The sequence below is a fragment of the Mandrillus leucophaeus genome, unplaced genomic scaffold (genome assembly GCF_000951045.1).
Source record: "Mandrillus leucophaeus isolate KB7577 unplaced genomic scaffold, Mleu.le_1.0 Scaffold166, whole genome shotgun sequence".
Classification (NCBI taxonomy): domain Eukaryota; kingdom Metazoa; phylum Chordata; class Mammalia; order Primates; family Cercopithecidae; genus Mandrillus; species Mandrillus leucophaeus.
In genome coordinates, this window is record NW_012101654.1 from 1,686,180 (window position 1) to 1,701,968 (window position 15,789).

At 37.7% G+C, this 15,789-nt stretch overlaps 1 protein-coding gene across 1 annotated transcript in view; it reads left to right on the forward strand.

Moving 5' to 3' along the window:
* Positions 1-15,789, forward strand: part of ARID1B (AT rich interactive domain 1B (SWI1-like)) — a 423,627-nt gene that overhangs the window by 104,782 nt on the left and 303,056 nt on the right. Inside the window, exon 3 of the mRNA XM_011976438.1 lies at positions 3,553-3,663. Coding sequence (XP_011831828.1) covers positions 3,553-3,663 — 111 coding nt within the window. The remainder of the gene's footprint in view (positions 1-3,552; positions 3,664-15,789) is intronic.

The window sequence follows — 15,789 nt, forward strand, 5'->3', positions numbered from 1 at the left end:
CCGAGATTGTGCATTGCACTCCAGCCTGGGCAACAAGAGCGAAACTCCGTCCTTAAAAAATTAAAATAAATAAATAAAAATAAAATTAGCCAGGCATGGTGGTATATGCCTGTAGTCCTAGCTACTAGGGGGACTTGGGTGGCTGAGGTGGGAGGATTGCTTGAGCCTGGGAGTTAGAGGCTACGGTGAGCTATGATTAGGCTGAGCCACAGAGTGAGACCTTGTTTCTTAAAAAAAAAAAAAGAAAAAAAAGGGAAAGAAATACCAAACTGAAAATTTCTGAAACAAATGTGTAATTATTACTACCCTAAACTTTTTTTCACACTTTTGTGAGTCAGTTTCCCTTTAACCTTTGACTCATAACATAAAGAAGGTTAAGTCCAGAGTCCATCAATGGTTAAAAGATTGTGAGTGAGATGTATAAAAAATAGTACTGACGAATTCTGAAAGGGAAAACCTCATTCCCATTGCCTGGTTCTTGTGCATTGCAGTATTATCACAATATGGTATTCTTTTAAAGAGTTACGACTCTTTACATATACAGCAGATGAATGTGATTATTTATATGCGTATATTGGTTTACACACTGGTGTTCACTGGCTGCTTAAACTTACAAATAACCAAAGATGGCAGTAATGTTTTAAAGTGTGAAGCTGTGCTTCTTTGTTTATAAAATATGATGCTGAACATATTCTTTATTTTCTGATGCTGTCATTGCCTTCTTACTGTCTATTTACTCTTCTTGAGATGAAAATAAGTATGTAACAAAAAATAAATATAGCTTTTAAGATGAAAAAGCTCAGGTTTCATATGGAATATTTTTATATCGTTATTAAAGCAGCCAAACAGACTTTATAGTCCCATTGTAAGTATATATATAGTTGATGATTGTTATAGGTTTCAACTTGGCACCTTTTCTGTGTGCTCCCTTATTAAATCAATACTTACGTTCAAACATAAACTGAGGCAGAACAAGTTTCCTGTTCAATAGTTCTCACTTAAATTTTGTTTTGATTTTATTTCCAACTGTACTTAATAGCTGAAAGCTTCTTGTGGTTAGGAATAGTATTGGAGATTTTGGTGGAATCTAATTATTTTGAACTTTTAAGGCCTTAAAGAGGGAATTGTAAGGCCACAATACATTTTTCTAATAGCTTTCGTAGTCTGTTAGTCTGTGTTGCTTATTTTAGGGGGATGATGTCTAAATTGAAATGTTTATCCACTGTAGTTGTAATGATCTTTTTCAACTTCTTTAGAAAGCAGTTCATTGAGCGAAGAAGAGAGAATAAAAAGAAACATAAAAGGGTAATATGCCTAGGACTTTTGAGCCTGTTACTATTTCCTAGCTAAAGTTTACTTAAAAGAAAAAAATAAAAAAATAAAGAGAGAGCCTAGGCATTGGGCAGAAACTGTGTGCACGTGTGTTGGAGGAGGAGGCGGGGTCTGCTCATTTGTTTGCCCATTGTGAGGCTGTCCTGCACCTTTGTGCTTTTTTGTAACGGGGTGAAGGCCCCTGAATAGAGGCCTTGTGCCCTGCTTGATTTGAAATCCATGCTGTTTATGGAAAGGAACCTGCAGGGCACCCAGCGGGAAGTCTGTGTGACAAGTGGAAATCTAGGATCTGGAAGAAACGTGGTGTTTGAGGGGGAAGGTGGTGGGGGGAATGGTCATAATCTTTCGGCCTTGCTCTTGTACCCCACAAGCTTAATTGTCACCCTCTGCTGGCAACCAGATTGCAGAGCCACTCTTTAAGTGTCCTTGGATTGCCTGTGCTTACTCTCACCTTATTGCTGTCAAAGAAAAACTGGACAAATAGGATTGAATTCTCTTAGAAAAATATGATATGAACTGGGTATATTACTAGTAGAGGTTAAATATCTGAGGGTTTTGTTTGTTTGTTTGTTTGTTTTTTGATAGAGATGTATTTAAAGGGAAGAATGGCTACATGGGAAAAGCTGGAATTATTGGCACGCTCCTGTGTTTCAGAGCCTGTTGAAAGGCAGGTCGCACCAACACTAGGCTGGTTAAATCTAGTTTGTACAGCTTGTGTACTTTGTGGTACCAGCTATTGGTCCAAAGTTTCCTGGCTTAAGAAGCCATGTAATTTTAAGTGTGCAAGAAAGGGGTGGGACAGCAGAAGCTTTTTATAGGATTTCAAGTAGTAAACATTAATTTTTAAAGCAATATTCCAGGGACTTAACAGAAGTAGAACTTGTATATGATGTTTCTTTAATGCCAGCACATATTTGAACTGACAAGGGAAGGGAGATAATTTTATTTTAAAGCAATATTTTCCATTCTTTTTTCCTCTTCAATTAGAAACTGGTTCTTCAACTTTCAGTGCCAATTGAGACATGCTATAATAGGTATTTAACAATTCTGTCCTGCTGTTTGACTTCAGGGGGAAATGGTGGTGGAATGTTTAGTAGCTGACATACACAGTTAGGTAGCTAGGGATCTGGTGTACAGTAAATGTGGTGTGGTGTGGTGTTTGGGTCATATATGCTAATTATTTCAGCACAATGCTGAAGCCATGCAGAATACGGAAGAGTGTTTGACAAGATGCCAGAAAGGCCGTGCTAATTATGTTTATTGTCCCCATTCAGGTTTTTTGGGTGTGTTTTGTTCCCCACTGTTGTTTTCTTCTTTATGGTGGTTCTCTGAAAACTGTGCCCCATGAACATATGGAGTTCTGTAGATGAATATTTATTGGTTTTGTACAGACCCCGGATTCTATGAGCTTAATAACGATTTATGCTGTTTTGTGGGTAATTGAGAGGACGTGTTAAGATATAGTTGATAGTAAGGTTTTCGTTAGTTATTTCCGTTTTTTGAGGTAATATTAAAGACAGTTTGGCCAAAATCGGAATTCAACAATACAGAGAGCTTTTGGTTTGCTCTGGGTTCAAAGACAGTTTGTTTGGCTATAGCTGACCTCCCTCCCCATTTTTATGAACTAGTCTTCTTCCTGCAAAACTCAAATACAGTACTTGGTATGGTCTCATAATAAATTTAATTGTTAATTTTATATATATATATATAAATGTATATATCGTTTATATTTCTGCTGTTAATGATTCACTGCTTTTTAAAATTTTTCTTTCTGATAATGTATTAAATTATAGCCATAACATATTTATGTCTGCTAAAATGTAACATTAGTTGTTGGTTGTGATAAGCTTTTGTTTTGTTCTGTTTTGTTTGACACAGGGTCTTGTTCTGTCACCCAGGCTGGAGTACAGTGGTGTGGTCAAAGTTCACTGCAGCCTCCACCTCCAGGCTCAAGCTGTTCTCCCGCCTCAGCCTCCCAAGTAGCTGCACCACCACACTCAGCTAATTTTTTATTTTTGTAGAGATGGAGTCTCCCTACATTGCCCAGGCTGGTCTTGAACTCCTGGGCTCAAGCGATCTGCCTGCCTTGATCTCCCAAAGTGCTGGGATTACAGGCATGAGCCACTGTGCCCAGCCAAGCTTTTGTTTAATTTTAGTTACTGAAGAAGCTTACAACTCATTGAGATATTTATGAAGTGCTTTGTGTTTGTGTTTTTTTAGGACATGTCTCAGGAAGGCTATGGAACTAGATCTCAACCTCCTCTGGCCCCCGGAAAACCTAACCATGAAGACTTGAACTTAATACAACAAGAAAGACCATCAAGTTTACCAGTAAGACATTATTGTGCTGATTTGGAATTGTGATGAGCTAAAGATTTTTAGAAAGAGCTGTTGTTTTTGTTTGTTCTACTTTATATTATGACATGATTGAGAAGTTTCTAGATTTCAGGTATATTTTGTGGTTAATTTTTCAGGGTTTACCTTTTAGGAGCTCTGTAGTCCTGGATAAGTCTATTTCATGTGTGTATATCTCTGCTGCAGAGTGTAGACATCAGTTGGAAGGTTTTATGCGGCTGGTCGATTTTGTGTGTGCAGGCGGTTATTGTTGTTGTACAGTTGAGCTTTCTTTAGGCTGTTGCTTTTTGGTAGTGATACAAAACAGAGGTGTCCTTATAGGAGTTAAAACTTAAAAGAAATTTGCACTTTGCAAAGGATACAAATAATGAGATAAAATATCTGATAGTAATTTGAATTTCTTCTAGGACTTTCTATTTATGTAATGAGAAATCCCCCAAAAGAAAGTAGTTTAAAATTTGAGGCCGGACGCGGTGGCTCACGCCTGTAATCCCAGCACTTTGGGAGGCCGAGGTTCGCGGATCACCTGAGGTCAGGAGTTCGAGACCAGCCTGACCAACATGGAGAAACCCTATCTCTACTAAAAATACAAAATTGGCCAGGCGTGATGGTGCATGCCTATAATCCCAGCTACTCGGGAGGCTGAGGCAGGAGAATCGCTTGAACCCGGGAGGCAGAGGTTGTGGTGAGCTGAGATGGTGCCATTGCACTCCAGCCTGGGCAACAAGAGTGAAACTTCATCTCAAAAAAGACAACAATAACAAAAAAATGACAAAACTGTTTATTAAATATTTCCACCAGTAAATAGTATACGGTGATTGAGGTTTCTATTTATAGGAATAGTGGCTATTACATGGGGTATCGTGTTGATGCCCATAAATAGTTCATGTCTACTTAATTTGCCTTTTATATAGAGAACCTAATTTAAAGGAAGTCTTCTTTATTAATGAAAAGGAAAAGTCTGCAGGAGGCTGAGGCAGGAGTATCGCTTGAACCCAGGAGGCGGAGGTTGCAGTGAGCCGAGATCCCACCACTGCACTCCAGTCTGGGCGACAGAGCGAGACTCTATCTCAAAAAAAAAAAAAAAAAAGAATAAATCTGTACAAATAAATATTTTTAAATTTATTTGAAGGATTATTGTCATTGCCTAGTTTCTATGGAGAAGGTTTGTTTAAGACGGGAATTCAGGATGGCCATGATTTTAATTGGAATTTCAACTATGTTTGCATTAACTTAGATTTATTATATTACTTCTAAACATGAGAACAAACATTTGTAGTGAATGTTATACATGACATTTGACGTGCATACCATACCATATACATTTTGATGTATATGCAGATTTAGAGAAGGTAAGTGATGACCACAGGATGTCTGCTGTCTTTGAATCTGATGGATGTATTTTTGAAACTCTAATTTTTATACCTTTTAGTTTTATGTGAGAGAGGGTGAAATCTTATTGTGGCGTTTTTCCCCCATTTTAGTTGTGTTGATGTATTTATTGTCTAGGTATTTGGTTTTGAAGGAGGGAAGTAGGGTTGGATTTTGCGTTTTATGCTGCTAAACTTTCTTCAGCAGATAGTTCACAGCCTAGTAAGCATGTAGTGTGTCCGCGTGAGAGAGAGAGAGGGAGGAGAGAGAGAGAGGCATGCATGCTGTTGATAAATACTACATTTACTACATATTTGGAAATTAGCTTTTGTGGCTCTATGAAATTTAAAATAGATGCATGGGAGCCAGATGAACAGTGAATTCCAGTTTTTTCACCAGTTTTTTAGTGTTTTTGTAGAAGCTCGACCTTGTAGATTTGTCACTGGCTGATGATATTGTACTGTGACACAGGTTGGTAAATTTGTCATAAATGGATGCAGATTTTCTGCATAGCTGTAAGAATACTTTGTGGCAAACTGCTTTCTTCATATCTACTCAAAAACTTCAGCATCACTCACTAGTAGATGCCTTTTGCCATGAATCTGTGTTGGAATGGATGGTTGACATTCAGCTAATTCTACAGTGTTATTAGGGATGGCATGAAGTATTGTAGTTTCAGATAACTGACTGAAGAGTTTGCTCTGGGATAGGAGCTTTTAACTAGATTGCTGGAAAAGTGGATGAAAGCATTTAGGAGATGAATATAGTCATCAACCGTTTAAATGTTTTCTGAATTGTTCTATTTCTATCTTGTTGTGTATGTGTAACAGCTATCTTCTTTAACCTTTATCTTGCCTACTTCCCAAAAGTATTTAAAGTTGTCCTAATGTAAGTTTTTTTGTTTTTTTAATGAAATACCCCTATTGGTATTTTCTTTCTGTTTTTGTAACTCACAGATAAATAAGATGCTGGCTGACTCAGTAGTTCTTCAAGCACATTTCAGTAATCTCTTTTTAGAGAACAGAGTTTCCAGGTTTTATGTTAAGTGTGTGGAAGATTCAGTCACTGAATAAAGGACAAACTGTAAGATAACCTGCTATACCTGAAACCCCCAATCTGTTAGGATGAAATTTGGCTTTATTTAAATGAAATATATTACACCAGTTTTTTTGTTTTCCACAAGGGCTTTGCATGTGTAAAAACTTTCTATATGGGGCTTACAAATATTTTTATTTATGTGGATACTTATAATTAAGTTGCACACAGCTGAGGTCATTGTGGTTTCAGGGAATGATTTGTTGATACTCTGTTATGGCTCTAATAGTCTGTATTTTACAGTGTTGCTTTTATTAGATACTGTAGTCCTCTAACTTGGCTGGGTTGATTGTGGAGAGCCCATAAAGCTGTATTTGTTATCACATCTGAATTTGCTATTGGATCCTTTGTAGATTTACTCTTGTGTTCTGGTTTTCCTTTTCAGGTGTCAGGGATGTAAATTTTATCTTTTCACCTAAAGTCAATCCATGATATTTGAAACCTGTAGTTTTGTAATTTGGAATTAAGTGTATTGTGTTATCTGTACCGTTTATGAAATGCAGCATAGTGATTCTAATGTGTAATTATTCTATTCATTTTATATAATGACGATGACAAGAATGCCTCTCAAGTAGTAATTTCTTAGTCTTTTTGCTTACATTGAGATAGGTTTGTTATATGTTTCTGCATGTGACATTTTCTACCTGTATCCTAAGTATATTTTTCTTTTAGCATGTTTGTTACAACTTAACAACTTTCCATTATAAGAAATCAAGGCATTTCCAGTATCTTTATGCTACATCTATCATTTGATCCCTCAGCAAGTTGTCCTCACTGTTGTTTGATCCTGTTTTTCTATATTTGCATGTCATTAAATTCTTCATGACCTTCAGTAGGCAATGCAGTTCTATTTTCCAGCTAACTTGGATAGATCTTCACATCATCTGCAGAAAGCAAATGATTGATAAATTAATAACTTGTTCTCTTGTTGTCTTGGGGCCATGACCAGTCATATTTACTTTTTGCTTAGTGGACTCAGACCTAAGCTCTGAACAAATCCTCCTTAATATTGTCCACTTATTTCTATACCTCTTAGTCATACAGCATTTCCCTGTTGAGGTATATTAGTTTATACATCCTTGGTATTACTGCTATTGATGAATCTTAACGTTGAAGAGCTTTCTTTCTTAGACTATTATCACTTAAAATTTGAGCACATTTAGCTTTCACAACCTCTAATATTGGTATGAAATAAACCCAGCATTTAAGCTACAGACACAGTGGAAGGTCTAAAAGATGCTGTCACTTACTTAATTTCTTGTTTCATAAACATTGCATATCCCTCAATTTATGTTTCAAGATAGCCCTCAAATATGGGTTTAATACACTTTTTGTTGAATGTTCAGTTAAATTTTCACCTCTTGTGACATTTATTATTTATCCTTTTATTATAGTTATCCTGAACATTGTTTTGGCTCCCCTGTTTGACTGGAAGCTTTTCGTGGTATATATTATGTCCTGTTCAGTAAATATTTTCCTCAAAAATTTCTATAAAAATGATTTTTAAATAAATTGACTTCCTCAGTTTCAGAATTTTCTTTTAATTGCTAAGGGGTCTGTTAGGTGGCATTGAATGGCCCCCGGGGCACCTGTGCTCTCTTTGTGCTGGTGCTGCTGAGTGATTAAATGAGTGGACGTCTGCATCGCCAGGCGTGTATTATTCTTCAAATGATTCTATTTTACCAAGTGATGTTTGGATTTACCTTGGTTACCATAGCTTTAAGAAAAGAAGTGGACACTGGATAATTAAGCTAAAAATACCCTGAAAGCATTCTGTTCTTAGTAATACATATTTTTTACTTATAAAAAATTAATTGACAGAAATGGTAATCATAAGTTCAGTAATTATATTACAGATGGATAGTTAATAAAATATTCATAATCATATATAAAAGGAAGTAAACATGGAAAAGGAAGAAGTTTTATTTTCTTATAAAACACTATATAAGCACTTTCTTATAGTGCTTTTCCCTCCAGGGATCTGAAGAGTTGTTAATATTCCTCAGTTTAGAAATAACTAATTTGTTTTATTCTTCAGAGAGGCATGCCGCTAGCTTTGTATTTCAGATAGGAGGTTCATTATTCTGTTTACCTAAGATACAGAATACAATCAGTTTGGCCGTCATATTCTAAGAGCGTTTGAAAATGGACTGCTTTGTTAGGACTTTGTAAAATATGTCTATAAATATGGGCTATTCTAGAAGGCTCATCAGGTCATTAAAAACCTTTTTGTGACCCTTTCTTCCTTAAATAGGAAATATCTAAAGAGGTTGACATGAAAAGGGTTTGATCTTTCTGAGTTAACTAAAAATCCCTAAATGTGTCGAATAGTGCTTATGGCACTTTTGTTGAGTTTGCAATTAGACGGAAATATTGGGCTTTAGATAAAGCATATGTTTTTTGGCTCTTTGTGAAAGGAAGGAGGTAGTAAATGCTGGTCGTTCTTTGAAATAGAGGGTGTTAAACAGGATATTGGAAGCCTGAAAGAGAATGGTTGGAAAACTTTTATTACCAAGAATATTCTTTGGGCTTGGCTATTAGCAGCAGAGCATGCAGCGTTCTGCCTTTAATTAAAGAAGAATACTCTCGTTTGTGTTGGTTTTTGTTTCTTAATCTTTAATGGCACTTATGTTGGTTACTGGTAAAAGGTCATGTATTTTGGAAGCGTATTTGATTATTGATGACATTAATATGGATGTTCTAAGCATGTAGATTGGATAATATAGTTCTTGTGAATGATTAGAAACTACCCGGAATAACTTTTTAACTGGCTTCAGCTTTTTGCTAGTTCTCAGTCCAACCCAGCTAGAAATGTAAAAAGAAAAGACCATCTCAACCTGTTAGTTGGCAGGTTTTGGCAAAAGTTAAAATCTACCAGGTAAGAATTAGATATATGGCTATTGAATGAAGTATTTTGAAACCTTTTTGTTTGAGGTTGATTTAAATGGTTGTCCTTAAAAGGTTAAGAGGGGAGCTGTCTTCCGTTGATTGATCCTTCTCAAATCATTATGAACATTAAAAAAAGTATAAGTTAATGAAGGAAAACCCATATCTGTCGTCAGGCTTATCTCAGTGTTCAGGCACGGATGATGCCTGTGTGCAGCTGAAGACTTGAGCTGTTTATTTTCAGTATTTCCAAAATGTTATTAGGGTATGTTGAGTTTTAGAGTTTTAGAGAAAATACTTTATAAAATGGAAGCCTCCTGTGCCAGGGAGGAAGAGGAGGTTCTCTGAAGGATGGTGCCCTGTCCCCCAGAACATCTACAGGTGTACCTTATCATTTGCATAGTTTCAAAACCAAAGGTACAGACACATTTTGATGTCTTGGGGAAGTTTTAAAGGGAACACCCAGTACTTCAGCTTCTTAGGATTCATCAAGTTCTTGAACATAATTTTAATCGCTGGTGTATTCTATCTGGGGATATCAGTTATTTTTGGATTAAGATTAAGAAGAGCATTTCAGGACCTTGCTGGAAAACCTGAATTTAGAAAATATGATAATGACTCTGACAGATGTTTATTTTCCAAAATGGATTATTTCTTTAGGATGTGCTATCCTGTGATTTTGTTCCCTAGGATATTTTCATGATATTGATAGTCATTTTGAAAATAGAGGATAATGCTTGAACGTGAACAAGGTAGGAAGTAGGAAAGTATGTCTCTCTCCTTCTTTCAAAACAATCTTCCATTTAAATATTTGTTCTGTAAATGAAAATTCAATAAAACCTCAACAGTTTGGAATTCTTCCAGGAAAAAAACAGGCTAAATATAATGGAAAATCTGAATAAATTAATATTGAGAAAGAACTATAGTTTGCTTTTAAATAATTCAGATGTTTGTGTGCAAAGTGTTTCTAAGTTGACATACTCAGTTCCGTTAAAATAAAATTCTAAATTTGTCATAGCTGAGATATTTGCTTAGTGGTAATGCATTAATTTTAAGAATTTAATTTTTTAAAACACATTTCAACTAAGCATGCCCCTGCAAACTTTTTCATATAGTATTCTGAAAATTTCCATTTAAAATATGGGGGAAATGAATTTCAACCCATTTTATAGGAGTGTCAATTAGTTCCTAAAAAATTAATGAAGGAGTATGAAGGAGTACTATAAAAAAATAGACACTAGACAAAATTGGAGATTAAGAGAGGCTGAAACATAACTGATTTGCAGGATATTGGTTTTGATAATAGAAGGATAAGGATGATCTATAGTTGATAAATGAGGCTCATTAGTAAGGGATGATAAATGCAGATATTCCTGGCTAATAGAAAAGTCAGCATACAAATTTTGCCATAACAAATGAGGAATGGGCAGGCTTTGACCAGCTTGCAGCTCTTCAAGTGACCTCTGTGAGGCCACAGAGCTCTTCTGTGGTCTGGGTGCCTGGGCCACAGAGGCAGCCTGGACCCCACGGGGCCTCAGGCCAGCAGAAAGGGGAGCCAGAGTGGGTCTCAGGGAGTCTAGAGCCACCTAGAGCAGAGCATACAAGGAGCTCCGCAATGGTGCAGAGGCCAGGGCAGGACTCCAGCTCCTGCAAGTGTAAGTTTTTATTTTTTATGCTAAAAAGAAGAAAAAAACCACATGACTCTAATGTTCTGAGGTCCCTCTTCTCACCCTAGCCTGCTCTTCTGGTTTTGGCATAGCAGTGCCTGCCGTGTTGGGCTAGATGCCATCTTCACCCCTGCCATCCTCTTCCTCCTCCTCCTCCTCCTCCTCCTCCTATTGCTTCTCCTGGGCCCTGGGATCTGCTACCTCCAGCTCCTGCCGGCAATGGCCGGCGTGAGGCGTTGAATGCATTTTACTTTATATTATCCAAGTTAGGTGGGAAAATAGCTTTTAATTTACAGATTTTCACTTCGCAGGTAACTCTGAAGGCACACATCTGTTTTATATAACAAGGGATATATAACCAGCAGGAGCTCATAGTAGCATTTGTGGACTGGTTATTTGCTTTTATGTTTCTTTGGGACTGGAAGTAACAATTGTTAATGTTAACTGTCAGTTTAGGAGAGGAAATAAATACATGTAGAGAAGGTTCTACCTGAGCCAGAATTTCCTATTTTTCCCTCACAATGTAGGATTTTAGAGGTGTCTCTCTTTTTTTCTCATCTTTTTCTTTTGCCTTCTCTAAATTGTTGTAAAATAACTGAATGGTCTTGTTTTCCTTTGTTTGGGTCAAGAAATTTTAGCTGAAAATTGTTACTGTGTGAAAGAAGATTATTGACTCAACAAGCCTTCAATTTTCCGTGAATAACACTCCCACCCCCTAGCTTCAGGAACATGCCGTGCGTGCATTCTATTTTAAAATACAGACTGTAATTTAAAACAGGCATTTTGATGCCCCACTGAACTTTGTTTAAGCCTGGAATAAAAGAGGAGAAAAAAGCTGTAAGCCACAAAAAAGTGACTAAGCTTTCTCAGCTACTTTTCTTCATAATGCATTCTTAAAAAAAAAAAAAAAAAAAAAAAAAAAAAAAAGCATGTAGGTACGATTGTCTCTTTCCACAGGACTGAAATTGTACCCAATGTTAGATCATGGTGTGCACATCTTTCTACTTGGTTCACGATTGAGATACCATTTACGTTTTTCAGTGTGCAGGTTTGTATTTGCTGCTGTCTGTGTGCATGCGTCTGTGCATATGGTACATGTTCATTGCATGTGAGAATATTCTAAAATTACATATATCATTTTTAGCATTTATTTACTGATAGCTAATTTTTAGAGTTCTCTTGATTTAACCTGATTGTTAGACTGAAATGATATAAATATTTAACTACCGTTTTATTTACCATCAGGTCATTGTAAAAATTTTGATTTGAAAGTAGTTATATAACTTGCCTTTTTTCCTCCTCACAAAAATGAAAATGAACAGCTTATAAGGACTCGTATGGAAGAAACAATGGCTTTACTGTTTTGATAAAATAATATGTTTTGGCTGGGAGACCTGTGCTAATCGCCACACTGAAAGCCAACAGGGCAGACTCTCAGCTAAGGTTCTGGCCTTGAGAGATCCATGTCATTTCTTAGAGCTGCTGTTTCTTTGAAAAATGAGTAAGTTAGATTTAGAAAACTCTAGCACCTTCTAGCTCAAAATTTTACATTAAAAGCCATCTTTGTTAGTGTATGAGAAAAAGCACTGATAAAAATGGACTCTTGTTTTGCATTTGGGAAAAAGTCAGCGGAGTGAGTGAAGTGCAGGTACGTTGAAATCTTCAGAAACAGCCCCTGTGTGCCACTTGGTGGCCTCTCTTCCATTCTCCGGTGCCATTTGCTTTTGTAGCAGGGACACTTGAACTTACTGAGGGATTTGGGGTTGCCTTACTGAGTATATAATCTTACTGTGCAGGCTGTGGGAGAGCCACAGACCTTCTGCGGTCTCCCTCTTCTCGTTCATCCTAGAGATTCCAGAGGTCCCTCCTTCCTCTCCTGTACCATCAGTTTGGGAGCCGTGATGTCGTTGCATATAGGGAAGTCTAGGGAAAAGGAAAGGAAAGGGGGACGTAGAACAACCAACCAACCAACCAAATAAATGAAAAAGCTGCAGGATGCCGAAATCTTTGTAATGCAAAGGCTAATGCCAACCGGACGGTTTTCTGAATCAAGTTGATCACGTGGCAGTTGCTCTTCATTTCTTGGTGGGAGAAGGAAGGCCGTAAGGGTATGTACTTGAGGGCCTCCGTTCACCTCCAAACCTCAGGTTTACATTTGTTATACTAAAAAGTCATTCCAAAACACACTATGCTTTTTAAACCGAGATTAACATGAATGGAAGTAGTAGCAACCCAGAGACATGAAAATCACTGTCTTTAATGCAACCCAAGCCATTTTTCTGGAGAATGCCTCCTCCATGCCTCCCCAACCCTTTGTGTATGTATATATGTGTGTGTGTGTGTGTGTGTGTGTGTGTGTGTGTGTGTGTGTGTAGAGCTCACTGGTTTTCATCTGGGTAGAGTGGTGTGTTACAGTTCTCATTTTTACTTGTTTTCTCGCTCCTCGTTCTGTCAGAGCACCAAATGGTATGCACTGAGGCAGTAGCAAAAGCCACACCTGCTCCTCAGGCAGATGTCCTCTCTAAAGCAGGCCACAGCGAGCCTGGGGACCACCGAGTGTGTTGCAGCTTCCTGGCACCTGTGCCTGCATATTCTTTCCTGTTTGTAGAATTTCCTGACTCGCGTAGGTAGGGATCTCCCTGAGTCTTCCTTTTCCCCATGGGCATGGGTGGTTGAGCTGTGTGCAGTGAGTCAGTCCACACCCGGGGAAAATGTGTGGTTGGTCTTTTGTAATTATGCTGTACCTGGAAAAAGTTTGGCTTCAGAATGATAATATGACACTTCATTCATTGGACGCCATTTTTAAAAGCCTTGTTTTATATAAATGAAAATGTTGTCCAGGCATGGTGGCCCAGCACTTTGGGAGGCCATGGGTGGGCAGATCTCTTGAGCCTAGGAGCTTGAGACCAGCCTGGCCAACATGGTGAAACCCTGTCTTCACTAAAAATACAAAAATTACCTGGGTGTAGTAGGGCATGCCTGTGGTCCGAACTACTTTGTGAGGCCAAGGTAGGAGGATGGCTCGAGCCTGGGAGATTGAGGCTGCAGTGAGCAGTGATCGCATCGCTGTACTCCAGCCTGGGCAACAGAGCAAGACCCTGTCTCAACAACAACAAAAGTGAAAATATTAGTTAATGGACACTAGAGACTGCTAGTAAAAAGAATAATGGGCCAGGCATGGTGGCTCATGTCTGCAATCCCAGCACTTCAGGAGGCCAAGGCGGGCGGATCACTTGAGGTCAGGAGTTTGAGACCAGCTTGGCCAACATGGTAAAATTACCCTGTCTCTACTAAAAATAAAAAGTAAAAATAAAAATAAAAATTAGCCGAGTGTGGCCCCCACTCCATTCTTCTATAGTATTTTGAAAGTCTAGAACTTCCAGGTTACTAAGTGAATTGTAACCCCTTTTAACATACGCAAAACCTTCATTTTCAAAATGCTGTCCTGATACCGGAGCAGGGACACCACTTGAGAGTGTTAGCTCCGCGATGCTGTGAAATTGTGGTGGCAGTGGGAGTGCAGAGGAAGAAAATTGTTGGAATAAAGGGAGGGAGGGAGGGAGGATAGATGCTTTTGAGGTTTTTAATCTGCGTGACCAGGATGTGTTGGTGGCGTTGCTGACAAACACAGGGAAATGGTGGTGGGAAGAGAAAGGAATGCCCAGAGATTTTTAAGAGAGTAAAGCAAGTCCTGAATAACTTTGCTCAAATCCTGTAACATCTAAAAGGAAGCAACTCACTCATCTTTGCTACTAAAGCCTTAATTCTTATATAGTTATTTATATGAGAAGTAAAACATCGTCATAAATTAGAATTGATGTTGAAAGAATGATGGCATTGGCTATAACTTTGCATTTCCTTTAAATTTTTGGAGATGATTTGAAGGGTGTTGTAGCAGAGTGTATATAAACAACTCAACACATCATCCCAGAGTGTCTCTAACTGTAACTGGGACTAGGGCAAGAGCACAGTCCCAAGAAAAAAAATTGAAAGTCTGTAGTTCAGTTGGGACTCAGGCTAGTCTTATTTTCTTTGCTTTTAGTAAATGTCTATCCAAATAGGTTCCTTTTCTTGGGTAGAGACAGGTCACTTTGTATTGCTTTGTCTGATATACTTTTGAATGATTTAGGCTACATTCTTAATTGAGTTCATTTTGGAGGAATATTTCTTAGTTTAATTTGCCTCATTAGCAATTCCTCCTTCTCTGAAACCTTTTGGGGGTATAGGTATGTATGGCATAGTCTACAAATTGAATGCCTTTACTTGTTTTTTTCTTTTTTGCAGATGTAAGGTGTGTAAGTATGGGGCGGTGGTGGGGGGAACCTGACTTTAACAGGCTATTTCGAAAGATATCCCCTTTTATTTTGTAAAAATGGGTTACCACTTTGAGCACCAGGAGTTTCTGATACATTTGGATCCTAGCAGAGGAAATGGGATTAGATTTAGAAAGATTACTCTGAACTCTGAAGGGCTAATTAAAAAAATATATATATCAAGCCCGTCCCCCTCTTTTTTCTTCATTTTTAAAAAGCCCTGTCATTTTACTCCAGGAAATGACAAAGAAAAAAGCAAAGGTTTTGCTTTAGGGATGAAGAGAAAAACTTTTGGCTTAATTTCTTTAAAAAATTCTTTTTGTATAAGCTAAAGATGAAACATATTGCAGTTGCCGAGGGCAATTAATGAAACAAGAAAATATTAACGATTTCTTAACATGCATGTATTTTTATATATTTAATTTGATTTGGATTATTTTTGAGCTGTAATGTCCATTTATGAAAATAGAGGCTCCAAAATGTCAGGACAGCTGAACGGCAGTGGAATAGTGGTCTGTCTAGAGCTTGTTCCAGTCATGACAGCAGTTCCTCCAGGCACCTGCTCCTGAGCGTGGTGCCACCATGGCGTCCTGTAAGCTTTTTCAAAGCTAAAACAGTCTCTCCTTTGAAATAAAAAAACTATTTTGCCAATTTTGATTAAAGTTAAGGGTATTCTTGAATAAATACAAATGTGGTCAAATTTCCCCAAATGTGTTTGCTTTTCATAGTTGCTGCATTTATTTATTTCTATTTAATATGTTTTTGAGACA